We start from the raw sequence: 16,900 nt of genomic DNA on the forward strand, positions 1-16,900 counted from the left end.
ACTACCATTACAGGGATGTCACCCTGTAATAGCAGGCACTGCCCTGGCCATTTCCCAGGTCTTCTCCCTTAATCTACCCAGCAAGCCCCTGAGAGGTAGATGGCATGTCCCCGTTTTACAGGTAAGAGACTGCCTAGAGAGTGGAAGTAGTTCGCACGAGGTCATCTAGCCAGTCTGCTGTAGTCGGAGAGTGTGTCCAGCACGGGAGCCCATGCCCTTCAGTCTGCTTTGCTGCCTCCTGGTGTGGTTGGGAGGCAGAGAGACCGGGCGGGGGTGGGGGGAGTGTGCAGGAAAGACAGCCATGTACACCAGAAGGCTGGGGTGGGGTAGACAGAAATGTATGAGTTAGGGTTCAGGTTGGGTTTTTAGACCCCGTGAAGTATGAAGTAGAACATTCCGGTAGCCGAGAATTTTGGATAGAGACACGGTTTGGGGGAGGAGTCCTCATACGGGTGATATCTGAAGCTCTGAGTGCAAACGAGGTTTCCCGGGGCGGCCGCAGGAAGGCAGTGTCAGAGGCTGAATGGCCAGAGAGAGCAGTCTGTACGCTCTGTAAGGGAAGAAGGACAAGAAGGACGTTCCTGTAGCTTTCGAAAACTCATCCACTCACCTGCACAGAAAGCTCTGGCTCCTGTTTCCTGCAGGAACCCTCTCCCTCCCTCCACCTGGTGTAAGGCCTTTCAGGGCGCTCAACCCCAGTCGAGTCTGCCTGGTCGTCTGGCTGACGCCCTTGTTCCTCCCCTGGCCCTTGTGTTCTTCTCAGAGAGCTCACCCCCTTTCTCTGTGGAATTCTGCTCGGCCCACGTGGAGCTTCATATAAGTCCTTAGTTCTTTCTTCCTTTTCTATTCTGCCATCCATTCTGTCAACTTTGTGATTCTATCCCTCTTGAGTCCCTATTGCACTTGATCCTCTCAGGAACAGGAAACGAGCGTCGTTTGAGCTGTTAGGTCTCAGCATGGGAAAGCCCCTTGGCACGCGGTGAGTGTCGGTGGGTGCCACTGCCCTTTTCAGACTTCGCTCTCTAAGGGATGCCTGACCCTGGGCCTCTCCTGGGGTGGGCGCTCGTCCCAGGGATGGCGTTACAGGGGCTGGGGGTGGGGAGGAGAGGGCTCATGCAGTACTTAAATAAAAGAAAACCCAGTTTTTAGAAAACAAAATGAGGTTCGCAGTTCTAGACACTAGTGTCCAAGCAGAAATGAGACGGAAATGCATTGATTTGAGTAAATTAGGGAGGAGGCGAGGCCTTAGGGAAAGCAGAGTGGAGTGTGTGTTCATTGACAAGTAGTTAATGGGGGAGTGGTCACTGATTGCCCTTTGCTCCATTTTCAGATGGGTGAACAAAACTGCCTTGAAATACCATCCAAAACAAAGAACTGTGTTTGGGAAAACATTGCAGTTGAAGTCATATTTGTGGCTTAGGTTCTAGCGATATAAAATTATCTTCGCTCTGTTCAGTGCCAGTTTATACATTATTTCATTGGCAATGTTGTGACATCTTGGATTCTTTATACACATCTTTTTCTGATAGCCCCAATTAGCAGTTTGATTTTATATCATCAGGTCATGCTTTCAAAATGTTGAAATTGAACCCTTCTGACTTTACAAGGAATTTGTGTGTGTGTGTGTGTGTGTGTATCAGTTTTGTTCTGATCTGCATTTAATATTCAGAAGTAGTCATCTAACTACACTAAAGAATACAGAACTTAGTATTTTCTGCCAGTCTTTACAGTTGAGGACTAGTTAAAGTAATTTTGGTGAAAACATGTTAATATGCCTTGTATGAATTCAGGACTGATCATTTATAGTAAGTGCCTTACAAATTTTTCTGCTAAAGGTCAGCAACTGTAATCTCTATCGGCTCGGAAAAAAGAAGGGACTGCCCAGCCGCATGGTGGTGTCGATATTTGATCCCCCTGTGAACTGGCTTCCTCCTGGTTATGTAGTAAATCAAGACAAAAGTAACACAGATAAATGGGAAAAAGATGAAATGGTAAGTTTTTGGTAACTGGAAGGAGTTGTTTTTTGGTGATGGGGAGAATTTTGTTCTATTAATTCATTACTTCTTTTCCTTGCTATGCTTATAATTGAGTAGATATTTGATATATTGAGTTAATAGCTCTATAAATAGACTGTCTTTTCATTGAATTTACAACCACTCTTGCAATTTTGATGGAAGACAACTTCTATTTATCTTGTTTGCCAGAGGCGAAGAGTATCTGATGCTATGGTTCAAAAACAAGAAGAAAAAGAGAAACCCTACAACATTTCACTTTCCTGTTATGTACCATGGTTTGTAACAGATCCTCAGCTCTGCTCAGTGAAGTGACTTTCCAATGAGCTGCTCTCTCCAGTCCGTGAAATAGTGAAATACCAGTAAAGTCTGCTTTGGCAGCTCAGGGTTTTTTGGGACTGTTTCTCCTCTTGTGACCTAAAACTAGTAATAAATAAGTCCCCCTACCTAGAGGTTGCAGTTTTCCGGAAGTAGTTTCGGTCTTGCCAGTGACTGCGGAAGACTCCAAATGTTAGCTGCAGCTGCTCATGGTGTCTCGTCTTGAAGGCCACCAGGGGGCACCGCAGAGGGCCTTGGTGCTGCGCTGTCAGTCCGGGTGTTGGCCAGAGCAGTCCAGGGCCCCTTCCGAGGGGAGGGGCAGTCTTGGGCACTTCGCTTTCCTGGGTATTTATTTTGTGCTAGGGATAAACTGGCTTGCTGTTACTTCATTTTTACTTGAGGCCAACAACGAAAATACCATTTCCTTCACAGGTTGTATTTTCTAACTGTACATGTTCTTATCTTCCTGACATGCATGTCCTAGATAGCTGTCCTACGTGTTTCCAGGCTGCGTGCTTTATGGCTCTATTTGGGTTTCTGCCTCTTTACTGAGGATATTTTTAAGTCATGCAGTATTTGACTTACTATAGAAATTAAACTTCTGTGGAGAAGAAATAAAGTGTTTTAGTGCAAGTTGGGTTATAAAAAGTACATTTGTCATTACTATAGAACTAGGTGGAACCTTAGGAAAAAAATGTATAGATTCTGAGAATTCTAGAGAAAATACTACACTTTTACAAAAATTATTCTAGTAAAACATGTATCCTGCCTTGCGAATACTGTTTCATAATATCATTGACTCTTGAAAAAAACAAATATAGCATAAAGTTGGCATCAACAAGTCATTTTGATTTTAAAAATTTTTTAGAGATTGTGCACACAGTTCTTGACCTTTCAGATGAACTGACACTGTGGTTCTTCGAATACACTAAAACACTGCTCATTCTTCCACTGGATAATTTATAGTCACTGAAATAGGCTCTTGCATGGTATTGAAACGCATATGCTGAACCCGCTCCTGTCCCACCTGCCTGCCTCCTACCAGCAGGGCTCAGTGGGCGTTACACACCGACGCCAGAGGTGGTGATGGCTTCGGTAGAGAGCTCACTGGAACCATAAGAGAAGAATTCCATGCTGGTTTTTATTTTTTAAATACTCGAAGTGCTCTTGGAAACTGTTTAGTGAGGTAGAATTCCACAGTTTTGCAGATAAAGAAACTAAACCCAGAGACTTAAGAATTTTGTCCAAGATCATACAGCTTATTTTTGATAAAATCCGGTCCTTTTCTTTGTGCTCTGCCAATTATAGTTTACGTTAGTATCTCACTAAAGATATATGAGGATTTTTTAAATAAAAGATTACTCAGTCTCTGCCCTGACTGGCGAGGCTCAGTGGGTTGGGCATGGTGCTGCAGAGCCCAAGGCCACAGGTTCTGCTTCCGGGCAGGGCACGTGCGGGGTTCGGGCTGCAGCCAGCGCCACGTCGGGGCAGGTGGGAGAGGCAGCCAATTGGCGTTTCTCTCCCTCTATGTCTCCCTCCATCCCTGTGTCTCTTAAAAAATAAAATCTTTTAAAAATCCTATTCAGTCTGACTTTTTTCTTTTAAATTGTGTTTAAATTTGGCCTTTTCCTCCAAGGACCAAAACAACAGTCAGAACCATCTGCTGTTACCTGGAAAGTAGAGGGTTTGCAGCAGGAAGAAAGCAGCTCCTAGAGATCGCCTGCTGCTGTTCTTTTGGCGTACTTCCTTACTCTTGAGAAAGTTTTATAAACTTTCTTAATTAAAAAAAGTACAGGTAGTTATAGGTGTAAGGCTTGGCTTATGGCTCTTATTTCTTTTCAGACAATTATAGTTTGTATCTCTTTTGAGTCTGGCTTAAAATGAAAATATGTGGTATTTAAAAAGTGCTTGACAGAAAGTTAGAAAACTTTTTTTTCACAGTACTCTGGAAAGTTGTCAGTATTAAAATTGAAGCACACCCTCCTGCTTATCCCCCCAAGTATAGTCTTGGGGGTTGTTAGTTTGTTTTTCATTTTATTGCTCTACGGAAATATGGCATCTTTGTAGCATTGCAGAAAAAGTTATATCACTACCGAGTCCTAGCCCATTATTAAGGTTGTCATTCACAAATAAGCTTTTGCCAAAGAAATTGGAATTAGCAAAGGTCTTCTGACGGAAATTGGATTGTTGTGTTTCTTGTTAGTCTAGATTTTCTTCCATTTTTGTCAGTTCTGCTGTACACTGTTACCCCGATTACTGGACCTCCGTGGAGGAGAAGCATAATTTCTCAAATTCACAGCTTAAAGGCTCAGTGATCACTTTTAGTTTTCAAGTAACACAATTTAGTTTTACATCACAGCAAATGTAGAAGTAAAACAAGGACAGAAACTTCACCACAAACTCTGTCACACATTTTTATTGTTGTGTAGAAATAGGGACAGAAACTTCCTAACGAAACTCTTGCACATTTGTAATGTTACAAAGTATAAGAAGTAATTTTATCTGTTTTTATACTATACTTCAAATTGCAAAGATAATGCTTTTTCTGCATCTGGAATTTAATTTTATTAATTTGAAAATCTTCTTAAAACTTTGTCAGCAAAACGGAAGACCTTTCTGATCGGCATGTGAGTGAGTTCTGTCTGTGCCGCCGAGTTGGGGTTCTTAGCTGAAGCTTTGCTTTGTGGACATTTATGTTAACTTCTCGTACCATGTACAGAACCCTCAACTTAAAGCTTCATACTGGATAAAGGTCATTTTATAACTTAGAAAATGAACATTCAAAGAACGTTTTACTTTGTTTATGTGATTAAATAACTTATTTTATGTTAATTGAAAACAAATGGCCATGATTTTAAAGTTGCCTTTTAGTATTTGTGGTTGTCATTTGAAATTATCCATAACCCTCGCTTTTATTGAGTCTCAGACCCTTTTAAAAACAGCAGCTATGTCTCCTCTCCTTCCCCACCCCTCCCTGCAGACAAAGGACTGCATGCTGGCTAACGGCAAGCTGGGCGAGGCCTCTGAGGAAGACGAGGAGGAGGAGGAGGGCCTGACGTGGAGGGCTCCCAAGGAGGACGCCGATTACGAAGATGACTTCCTGGAGTACGATCAGGAGCACATCAAGTTCATAGATAACATGTTAATGGGGTCTGGAGCTTTTGTAAAGAAAATTCCTCTTTCTCCTTTTTCAACCACTGATTCTGCCTATGAATGGAAAATGCCCAAAAAATCCTCCTTAGGCAGTATGCCGTTTTCATCCGACTTTGAGGATTTTGACTATAGCTCTTGGGATGCGATGTGCTACCTGGACCCCAGCAAGGCCGTGGAGGAGGACGACTTCGTGGTGGGGTTCTGGAGCCCATCGGAGGAGAACTGCGGCGCCGAGGCGGGGAAGCAGTCCATCTCCTATGACCTGCACACCGAGCAGTGCATCGCTGACAAGAGCATAGCCGACTGCGTGGAAGCCCTGCTGGGCTGCTACTTAACCAGCTGCGGCGAGAGGGCTGCGCAGCTCTTCCTCTGCTCCTTGGGGCTGAAGGTGCTCCCGGTAATTAAAAGGACTGATCGGGAAAAGGCCGTGTGCCCCGCCGGGGAGAATTCCAACAGCCAACAAAAGAACCTTTCAGGAAGCCGTGCCGCTGCCTCTGCGGCCAGCTCCCGCTCCTCTGTGTTTAAAGACTCGGAGTATGGTTGTTTGAAGATTCCGCCGAGGTGCATGTTTGATCATCCGGATGCAGATAAAACACTGAATCACCTGATATCCGGTTTTGAAAATTTTGAAAGGAAAATCAACTACAGATTCAAGAATAAGGCTTACCTTCTACAGGCTTTCACACACGCCTCCTACCACTACAATACCATTACTGGTAAGGAGCCCCGGGCCCCACCTCGTTTCTCTGAAAATTAGACCGCACGTTAGTCGCAGTGTTTGGCCTTGTAAAAAAGTGGTCTATGCAGGTACAGACTTAGTGCTTAAGACGCACGGTCAGGGGAGGAAGCAACGCAAAATGAAAGAAGCCTCCCTTTCCTCCCCTTTTTGAGAGCATGTGCAGCTCCTCTGACCGTCCAGCAGACAGCTCTTCTCCGTGTGCGCGGTTGTGCACGCGGCGTGGGGAGGGCAGGAGGGCGTGGGGAGGGCTGCAGCGCGCCCTGTGCTCTCCCTGCCGTGGCCCACCCACCCCAGGCTCTCTCTGCAGCCTGCACAGTGCCGCCTTTGGTCCTTGGTTTCTTTGGGGATTCTGGTTTATTTCCCCATCCTTTCATCATTCTTCCTGAACAAAAAGGCCCCTCTGTGAGGTCTTTCTACATCTAAAGACGAATAGATTATCAGATTCACAGGAGGGCTCACGGCCGGCTCTGAGGGCCGTCGTCTCCCACTCTGGCTCAAGCTCCTCTGCGTGTCTGCCCTCCTCGCCTGCGTAGGCCCCCCTCCGTTAGCCGTGAAGGGGGAGGCACCTGAGAACTGACGCTGCCTTCAGCCTGGGAAACACAGCTAAAGTCAACGTATTTTTTCTGTATCAGAGTAACCAGGGCTCGAATCCAGGGTCCCAAAGCAAAGTGTAAAGTTTGTATAAGAAAAACAATGTAGATTAAGGTGGTCTGAAAAATGTAGAGCCGAAAGGTGAAAAATGACCCCACTCTGGACTAGACAGACAGGTGAGATGAAAACCTGTTTTCCTGGTGGAGCAGAAATGAGGGTGGTCGTCTGCTGCACCGTCCTGGGGTCAGGTCTGGTTTCTAGCCGGTCTCTGCCCCCTCCTCTTAAATCACTGGGGATGCTGGGCCAAGTCACTTCATCTGTCCCTGCCTCAGTTTCCTCAGTTGGATGGGCTCTCTTTAGTCACTGAGAACATTTAGATTCTGGTTAATACTGATAACTTTTTAATGTTTTGACAACCAACTGCTTTTGCTTAAGGTCTTGGCTCACTCTCGCAGCTCTTCTTTCTCAATCTCTTGGTTAGTGTCAAATTCAATATTTCTAATCTAAGTCGAGAAGAGGGTGCTAACTGTCATCTCGTGTGACAGATACAACCCAGGTGTGGCGAGGCCCGGTGTCACTCAGACACATTCAGGTGTGAGTGAGCCAGTGTACGCCGATGGCTGCGAAGTTCACAGCGGGTGGGGGTGTGTGTGCGGGGCTTGGCCCCCAGGCGTGACGGCTTGTGGCGGGGGCGCTGGGACAGTGTCCAGCACCTGCTGGGCCAGCCCGGTGCCAGAGGAAAGGGGCTCAGCAATTGTGATGTCACCTGGGGGAGGTTTTTTCCTTAATAAGCCATTTGTCTTTGGGCCACTTAAAGATTTTTATGACCGCAACTTACATATATGTGAGAAATGTGCTTAATACGCCAACAAAGTTTAATTGCCAGAGGCATTAGTAAGTATGATGTGTTAAGTAATTTTGTCATTGAAGAATATCTATGAAAATGTATGAAACCCAAATAAAAGTCTCTTCAATGGCCCTGGGGTCAGGCCTTCCTATGCGTGTCTCTGTGGAGCCCGTGTGGGTAGTTCTGCCCGGGCTCAGGGCCCCACTCTGGCTCCTCCCTCAGATTGTTACCAGCGCTTAGAGTTCCTGGGAGATGCGATTTTGGACTACCTCATAACCAAGCACCTTTACGAAGACCCGCGGCAGCACTCCCCGGGGGTCCTGACCGACCTGCGCTCTGCCCTGGTCAACAACACCATCTTCGCGTCCTTGGCCGTGAAGTACGACTACCACAAGTACTTCAAAGCCGTGTCCCCGGAGCTCTTCCACGTGATCGATGACTTCGTGCAGTTCCAGCTCGAGAAGAACGAGATGCAGGGGATGGACTCCGAGGTCAGTGCTGCCGGGGAGTGTGTGCAGATCTGAGTTTAGTCGGGCGCCTGAGCTCTGAGTAGTTCCCGGGGGAACTGGGGGAGGGGAGGACTGACCAGAGCGGCCAGACACTGCCTTTCCTGGCCCCCACCCCCACGGTAGCCAGGGCAGAGCTCCTCAGTGTTCACCCGCTCTGCCTTGCTGTTCAGAGTAGGTCGGGGGTATTTGCTCACGTCTCAGGTTGACAGCACAAGCACGTATTCTGCTTCTGCTGGAAGTGGGAAGATCTCAATTAAAAACCAAGCTTCTACATTTAACTGTTGGAATTTGAGAGGCCTCTACTGTAAGTTCAGCCAAAGGCTCTCTGTTGACAGAGCTAACTCTAGTGTGTGGACCGTTGTGCGGTTTTGTCTGGAAGGGTGTTGCTTCGATGCTCCCAGTGCCCCCGATCGCTCTCCATCTCTGCATACCCGTGGGCCCGGGAGGTGTGTGCCCGGGAGGTGTGTGCCCGGGAGAGCGCCCTTGTCTCCCGTTCTTCCTGGCTCCTCCTCCTGCTTTTCTTATTTTTGTAGGTTTCTTGTAAGAGGTTCAGGAATTCATTCATAAATTTCTCTGGTAGCTGTTTGAATTGTTCTTTCTTTGAGTTGTACCTTCCCTTTTTTTTTAAAGCATCAAACCCTTGCTGGGGATTGAGTGCATGTTCTTGACCCCCTGTGAGAACGAAGGGCCTCGGTGCTGGGGCCTCAGCACAGGCAGGCAGCGTGCGTAGGGGTAGAACCTGTGCGGGAAGGCGGTCAGCCGTAACGGGAGAGCGGGGGGGTGGGGGAGACGGGGAGACAGAGCAGCGTTCTGGTCCGTGTCGTGGGAGTATTTGAAACTTAGAGTTTGAGGAATTCTCTAAAATTAGATTTAAATTCTTTTCAGTGACTGGTTCTGTTAATTTTTGGTCATTCTTTTTCTTCCCTTTGTTTATAGAAACAGGTATAGAAGTTTCAAAGACTGATTGGAAATGCCATGGTCTGACTTTTCTAATTTACTATTTGATTTTTAAAAAATCTCTTTACCTTTCTGGGCCTCAGTTTCCTCATCTGTAAGAGGAGACAATTAAACTTCCTAAGTTTTAAACTATTGCTTAGGAGCAAGAATGATCTTCTTCCCAGTAGTCGGCGTCATAAAGGTTCCACAGAACCTCGTGTCACTGAACAGTCTGTTTAGAAATTGCTGGCGCCCTGCTTTTGATTCCTCTTTCACAAGTAATTTGTGTTTATTTTAGAAAGTACAAATAAACAAACAGAAAATTAAAGTGACACAAATGTACAGCCTGAGAAGTAGCCCAGATTTACCCTCCTTTTCTCTGCACGTATTGTGGGCACCGTCCGGGCGCTCGTCGCCACGACAACTCCGCGCTGCCAGTCAGTGCACAGCTGTCATGTGATGTGCTTGCCAGTCCTTCGTGGTGGCCGGATGCTCCTGTGGTTTTTGTTAGGACTTCTAATAAACCTACGATAAATACTCTTACTTACCCAGTTACCTCCTTAAGAGAAATTTCCAGATGTGGAATTGCTGTGTCAAAGAATTGTGAACCTTTAAAAGGCTTTCGAAAGACATGCAAGTGTCTGTTCTGGGAGTTGGGACGCCCACGACGGGTCAGGTGCCGTCTCGCAGCGGACACGCATCAAGTGTTTCATAAGAAGGCGCGCGGAGGGGAGTGTCTTCTGAGTGGCATCTCCCTGCCAGAGGTCTTCTGCCCAGTCCTTGCCCAGCCACCGGAGGTGGAATCATTAATGGACAGGTTTCTGGTGGCGAGTGAATTTGAAAAGTTTTTAAAATATATGTGTTGACTATTTCTAATTTTGTGTTAAAAGTTGTTTTTGTTTTTGTTTATTTAGAAATAATCCTTTTTTTCTTTGTCGGGTATTGAACACTGAATGGGAGGGGATTTTTTTTCTTTTGTTTCTTCTTGAGCAGTTTGAAAACACCTTTCAGTGTCAGATAAGTAATGTTTATAGAGAACCCAGTACAGCAGAGTGGGCGCGCGGTGAACGGCTGGTGTTGCTGCCTCTGTTGCAGATGCCGTGGGAGTTGCCACCAGGAAAAGCAACACCTCGCGGACGGCTTTTAAAAATGGCCCGGTGCTCACAAGTCGCTTTTCTCTCTGTAATAGCTTAGGAGATCTGAGGAGGACGAAGAGAAGGAAGAGGACATTGAAGTCCCAAAGGCCATGGGAGACATTTTTGAGTCACTGGCTGGCGCCATCTACATGGACAGCGGGATGTCACTGGAGATGGTGTGGCGGGTGTACTACCCTATGATGCGGCCACTAATAGGTACTGCCGGCTCCCCTTCGAAAGGAGCAAAGTCGGAATTAGAAGCAACTTCAAGGGTATTATTTACGTTATTCTTTCATTTTGATTATAGAAAAATTTTCTGCAAATGTGCCCCGTTCCCCTGTGCGAGAATTGCTTGAAATGGAACCAGAAACCGCCAAATTTAGGTAAGCAAAATTGTGCATGGAAAAAATTAACTTACTGAAGAGCGAGGCGGGGGGAGTTCTCAAAGATGCCGTGAACGAATGATTCTGAAAAATATTTACACTGGGGCACGCTCTCGTGCAGTCTCCACTTGTGTCTGATTGACTCCTCTCTTTGTTTTCATAAAGCGATGCTGAATTAGGGGGAGGGGCGGGAGCCCGGTCCGCGCTGGTGCGCCGAGAGTCGTGGTGCGCGTCTCCTTTGTGTGGCGTCGGCCTGCACACGGGCTCTCGGCCGAGAGAGCGCGCGCTCGGTGCTGACTGACAGTCATAATAAATACTTCTGACTGCTAATCCAAGCTGTCTGGCCTCTTCACAGCCCGGCCGAGAGAACTTACGACGGCAAGGTCAGAGTCACTGTGGAAGTGGTCGGCAAGGGGAAGTTTAAAGGCGTTGGCCGCAGTTACAGGATCGCCAAGTCCGCGGCGGCGAGGAGGGCCCTGCGAAGCCTCAAAGCTAGTCAACCTCAGGTTCCCAACCTCAGCTGAAACCCCTTTGTAAAATTTTTTTAAAAGGCAGAATTAAGGTGGAAATATTTAAATCGAAAAGGATGATTTTAAAGTTGATAACTGAGCGGAACGAATTGAAGGCAGAATTTAAAGTTTGTTTGATAACAAGATAGATTACAGAATAAAACATTTAACATGTGTATAAAATCTTTGGAACTAATTGTAGTTTTAGTTTTTTGCGCAAACACAATCTTGTCTTCTTTCCTCACTTCCGCTTTGTTTAAATCACAAGAGTGCTTTAATGATGATGTTTAGCAAGTGTTCAAAATAATTATTGACGGTTTGGGTTTTTTTGTTTTGTTTTTAGTTTGATTTCTGTCACTGTTGCTTAGTGTCAGGAGGCCACGGAGCTGCAACCCCAGACAGTCCCTAGAGTGATATTAGAGCCCCGCGCTGCCCTCAGTCCTCACCCCGCAGGGGAGCCCGGTAGGCGGCTGCGGTTTGCGAGCCGAGGGCAGCCTGCCCGTGTTGTCTTTGTCTCCGTGCTCCGTCTGTAGGCTGACGTTCCCCGGCGCTGGTGCACTTGGCAGTGAGGGACAGATTTCGGTGCACATTGGCTGGCAGTTCGGTCGGTCCAGTTTTAGTTTTCTCATGCCACATAGTCTTGCATAAAAAAGGTTCTTGCCTTAAAAGTTATATCCTCATGGATAGTCTTTAATTTCAGATCTCTTTTGGAACAAACTAATGTTACATTCCCTTTATTTTGTTATGCATTAGATTTTGAGACAGCGTGATACTCACAACTCACTAGTGTAGTTGTAACTTAAGTTAAAACAGGATGTTAAGGGTTCTGTCACGTGTACTGAAAACATTTTAAAAACCAGAATCTGTAGCCGATGGATTTTTTAACACACCATGATAAAAATGATCTTTGGCTAAATACCCAATTTTACTAAAAAAAAAAGAAAACCCTCCTACTAGGTAGTTCCACTGATGGAAATGGTTCGTGGCAAATAGTTTTGCCCTGTAGGCCGTTTCTCTAACAAAATAAACCTTAGACATATCACACCTAAAATATGCTGCAGATTTTATAATCATTGGTTACTTATTTAAAGAAGCAAAACCCAGCACCTTTACCCTTAGTCTTCTCACGTAAGTTTCCTGTACTTTCCACAGCGTCGCATGTGTATTTCACCTGCCAGAGCTGTGCTTTTCATGCCGTGAAAGTTCATGTTCGCGATAAACTGCCGTGATTTTGATACATCTGTGACTTAGCTCGTTAATTTAGGTAAACTAGCTCGTGATTTCCATCTTCGAAAAAGGAAAAAAAAGACATTCTTAGGCATTTGCCTGAGTCCCTTTAATTAGACCAGTTGGCACTCTTCACTTGAATACCTCAGTTCTTCTTTCCTGTGGCACGCGTTTCCCTGTTTGGTGCTATGTTTATGTGTTATGCTTGAAGTTTTAATTTTTTTTTGCACTGTACCTATAATACCTCTTAATTTACCTTTATAAAAGCTGTGGGTCAGTCTTGCACTCCCACCAACATACCAGTAGAGGTTTGCCGCAGTTTGCCCCCCAGTAATGACGCTTGAAGTTAAAGGACGCTGGGCAGAGGTGTCTGACATTTTCTAACCCACTGTTCCAAACTCGATGCTTCACGCGGCGCTGCGCTCGCGTTGTAGATGCAGCTGGACACTGTACCCCTCACTCTGCCCACCCCACCCACCCCAGGGGGGCCCCTCTGCATGTCCACCGTCCAAAAACTGTCAGCCTCACCCTCCGAGGAGACCTGAGTGCCGGGGACGCGAGGCCTCTCTGGCGTTTGTCCTCTCCAGTCTCATGCTTACATTGGAGTGGGCCTAAATTATTACATGAGTTTTCGAGCAAATTAATTTGGGTGGACTTATTTTTAAAATACTGAATTCTGATTTGGCAACATAGATTTCTTTTCTTTTTCTTTTTTTTAAATATCTCAATGTAAGATCTCCTGGCAAGTTAAAACCAAGCAATTCTTGAATAATATAACTGTAAGCTTGTACAATGAATAGTAAGGCTGGATGTGAATTTTACTTATGAGGGTGATTTGTGATGAAGCTACATCACAAATCTCCGAATAATGTATAAACTACCTGCCGCCAGGAGCTTAGGGCTCTGCGCTCTGCCTGATGCACTAGTCCCGGTGTGAAGGGATCCTCTCGCCTCCTGGCACCAAAACCAGATTGGTCCACAGTTACAATTCCCATTGGGAGAAAATGCCTCAATATATTTTGTAACCTTCAGAAGAGTATTTTTTGTTAATACTAAAAAGTTCAGACTTCGATATGATTAGGTCATGCATTCTCAGGGGTTCAAATTTCCCACTACCATTCAAAATATTTTATCAACAGCAAACTTATTTCTTTCTCTTTTCTCTTTCTCCCATTCTCCCTCCCTCCCTCCCTCTCTCCCTTTCTCTCTCCCTCTCTCTCTCTCTCTTTCTGCTGGAGAAAAGTAGCTGATTTTAATTTGTGGCTCATACTTTGAAGCACCCTATGATCCCCTGGTTACTAAGTTAAAAATGAAAAGCTACGAGTTAGATCTATGAAATGGTTATGAACGCTTTTGTGCTGCTGACTTTAATGCTGTACAGATTTCCCCAGTTTAGCTTGTTGAAATGTTTTGTGTCCATTAATTAAGGGGGAAAAATCACTCTGTGTTGCCCCACTTTCCAACTGTGCCATCCCTTTGTCCTGTGACCGAGATGTGCGACTGAATGTAACACGGAAGTCCCGCCCGCGGGGTGTCCTCGTGCGCCAGCACCCTGTTAAGGGCCGGCGCAGCCTGTCTTGAAAAGCAGCTACAGAAATTCCTCATGATGATTGTGTGGGGGTTGGTTGGCCTGGACCTTCATTGTAAATGTTTTTATTTCTTTTGTAATGTACCTTCAGCCGTCCTAACTATGCTGCGTTTTGTATTGTGATGGCCCCCCCGCCCTTCTGTTCATGTAGCACAGATGAGCATTGCACTTGGTACCACGCTTTACCTCATTTCAAGGAAAATGGGCTTCACTGAGAGGAAGAATGGGGTTTGGCCTCGCTGCTGTTTTGATTTACCGAATCGGAAAGAGATAATTGTAATGCCTGCAATGTGTCATGTACTTGCACAACTTAAATAGATCATTTTTGTCTGGCATTTTTACTGTTTGTGAAAGTATGACAAAGATTTGTTAACTGAACCCTTAATTATGTTTTAAAAATGTTTGTTACTTTTTTCTTTTACATTATGTGAAGTGATTAAATTTAGAATGAACTCTAACACTCCTGTAATTACCTTTTAAAATACTAATGTTTTTATTTTCTTAATAACAGCTTACCCTCAGACAGATTCAGACTGCCCTGCCTAAGTCGCAGGAGACCCGAGGCTGCCTCGGTTCCATTGGTTCGGCTCATAAATGCAGCCACTCACTGGCGGTCGGCCGCGTTCCCTGCGCCTGGACGGTGGCTGCGGAGGGCGGTGCCCGTCCAGACCTACCGCAGCTCAGTCTTACGGCCCAGTGCACTTAAAACTTTATATCCTGCCCTGTTGGAGCGTCTAATTCTTCTACACAAAACCGTAGCCACCAAACTGACCCCGTGATGTTTGTGTTGAAACTGCGTCTGAAGCGATGTCGGGTCCCTCCCTGCCCGTGTTCCCCACGGGGACGTCTGTGTCGTGTCTGTGAGCCGCGCGGTTCCTTCCGTCACATTCAGCCAGGTGTGTTCTTCCAACCACTGATTACCTTTCGGGAGTTTAATTATTTCCTAATAAATGTCTTTATTTTATATTGTACATGAAAAATTTTGAAGATGTGTTGAAGACCGAGAATATGAAAGTGATTTTAAAAGTTGTTGGAAACGCCAGTAGCACTGACCAGGGGATTTGCACTGAGGCTCTTGTATTTTCCACTGGCAGTGAAAATGATCTTGCAAAACTAACTTGTAAATATGTTTTCATCATCAATTGCTTTTTTTTGCAGTCTATTTTTATTTGGACATCCACCACAGACGATTTAAATTTTGTAGGTGTATTCAGAATTCACCACGGCAGCAGGTCACATAGCAGAACTGCAAAGGTGAACGGAAAGTAACATTTCTGGCTTTCCTGCTGTAAATAGAGTGAAGGAAAATGACTAAACTCAAGTGAAACTCACATGTAATTTGACTGACAACAGAATATTCGCCATCCCAGCTGCAGCCGTTTCTGGAACACAGTGGGATCCATCCGAACCGCAGCCGAGCAGCAGAGATGTGCAGTCGCGCCTTATGGGTCAACGGCTTTTAGCTCTTTGTTGTTGTTTGTTTTTTTTTAAATAATTGTAGCCAAGTAAATCTCCAATAAAGCTATGGTCTGTTCATGTTCGTTCTGTGTCCTTTTATCTTTTTTTCTTTTCTCAGTGTGATCGGCTCGAATGGGTGATAGCTCAAGTAGCTGTAGCAGAAATGATCTTTAAAATGTTTTAATTCCACAGTCATATGAAAATGCATATTTTACTGTGATGAAATCTTGTTTACCAAGTTCTGCTCCACATCTAGTTGTAGAGTGGCACAGGAACAATTGTCCTTTTCTTCTCAGGATTTAAATAATCCCAGTGTGTTTTTCTGCAGCTCCGCCACTTCGGCTGACACGTTCCAGCCCTGGGTTACTTAGGATAGATTTGACACATTCCTTAAGAGAATTTGGTTATTCGGAAATCAAGTGGACAGAATGTTCAGCTTCCAGGCTTGTAGGACCCACTTCCAAATTGTTGGTTAAGAAAGAATTTTATTATTTCAAGCTTTGACCCAACCTTTCTGTAACCGCAGTAAACTAAGCGCTAATAGAAATGACTTGGCTGTGGGAACAAGATGGTAAATGTAAGTTTCTTAGAACAAGAAAAAGATTTTAGTTTTTCTTTGTAAGAGTTTAAATTAATCCCTTCCTGTCCCCTCCCTCTCACTCCTCTAACTGAAAGAGAAAAAGTGCTTGTATTTCAGTCCCGAGGAGTTGGGTTAAGCGCTACGTGCCTGCGTGTGTTGGTGTTACCGCCCGGAATCCGTTGGATAGTGAGGCCAAGCCTCGGCCGCAGCTCCTTCCTGCCACCTCTCGACTGTGTCCCTTGGCCAGCAGAGAGCACACAGCCAGGCCAGGCATATCAGTTTGCAGATCGTGATGCGCGTGAAAAGAATCCAGAGGGAAGCGAACGTTTTTTCCTTTGTGCAGCTCCACAGCCACAGTGCACACTTAGATGGAATGGTGCACGCCGACTCAGCTGGCGCGGCTGTGGGCCGGGCTGTGACGCTCGGAGCCGGGGGTGTCCCCAGGTGGGTGTCAGGCTAGGAGCGGGCTTCCCAGCGTACCTGCCAGGCACGGCGTGAACCACGCTTCCGTCTTTTTGTTTGTTTCTCTTTGTTGTAAAACAGGAAACGTACCATTTTAGCCACTTATTAGTGTACAGTTTAGTGGCACTAAGTTCATTAACATTGTTATGTGACCATCACCACCATCAATTTCCAGCACTTCTTTCTCTCAAACTGAAACTGCTCCCATTAAACACTGGCTTCCCTTCCCCTCTCCCTCAGTCCCTGGCAGCCACCATTCCACTTTCTGTCTCTGAGTCTGACTATTCTAGGTCCCTCCTCTCCTGGAATCAGACAGTGTATGTCTTCTGGTGCCTGGCTTTTTTATTTCACTCTGCGTAATAAGTGGATCTTCAAGGCCCGTGCCTGTTGTACCATGTCACGAACTCCCTTCTAAGGCTGAGTGATACTGTAAATACTTTGTCCATTCATCT

General features: G+C 45.6%; 1 protein-coding gene across 5 annotated transcripts in view; it reads left to right on the plus strand.

Moving 5' to 3' along the window:
* The window catches only part of DICER1 (dicer 1, ribonuclease III), a 67,203-nt gene extending 51,715 nt beyond the window's left edge, over positions 1-15,488 (plus strand). For 4 of the 5 annotated variants that reach the window (XM_053666000.1, XM_037130124.2, XM_037130126.2 and 1 more), the window contains 6 exons: positions 1,836-1,991; positions 5,311-6,199; positions 7,883-8,151; positions 10,295-10,457; positions 10,549-10,624; positions 10,980-15,488. In XM_053666000.1, coding sequence (XP_053521975.1) covers positions 1,836-1,991; positions 5,311-6,199; positions 7,883-8,151; positions 10,295-10,457; positions 10,549-10,624; positions 10,980-11,148 — 1,722 coding nt within the window. In that variant the 3' untranslated portion in view covers positions 11,149-15,488. The remainder of the gene's footprint in view (positions 1-1,835; positions 1,992-5,310; positions 6,200-7,882; positions 8,152-10,294; positions 10,458-10,548; positions 10,625-10,979) is intronic. The other variant, XM_037130127.2, reaches the window with a different exon arrangement.
* The last annotated feature ends 1,412 nt before the right edge of the window (positions 15,489-16,900 follow it).

This window comes from Artibeus jamaicensis, unplaced genomic scaffold (assembly GCF_021234435.1).
Source record: "Artibeus jamaicensis isolate MK-2021 breed Jamaican fruit bat unplaced genomic scaffold, CSHL_Jam_final contig_444, whole genome shotgun sequence".
In the NCBI taxonomy this organism is placed as follows: Eukaryota; Metazoa; Chordata; class Mammalia; order Chiroptera; family Phyllostomidae; genus Artibeus; species Artibeus jamaicensis.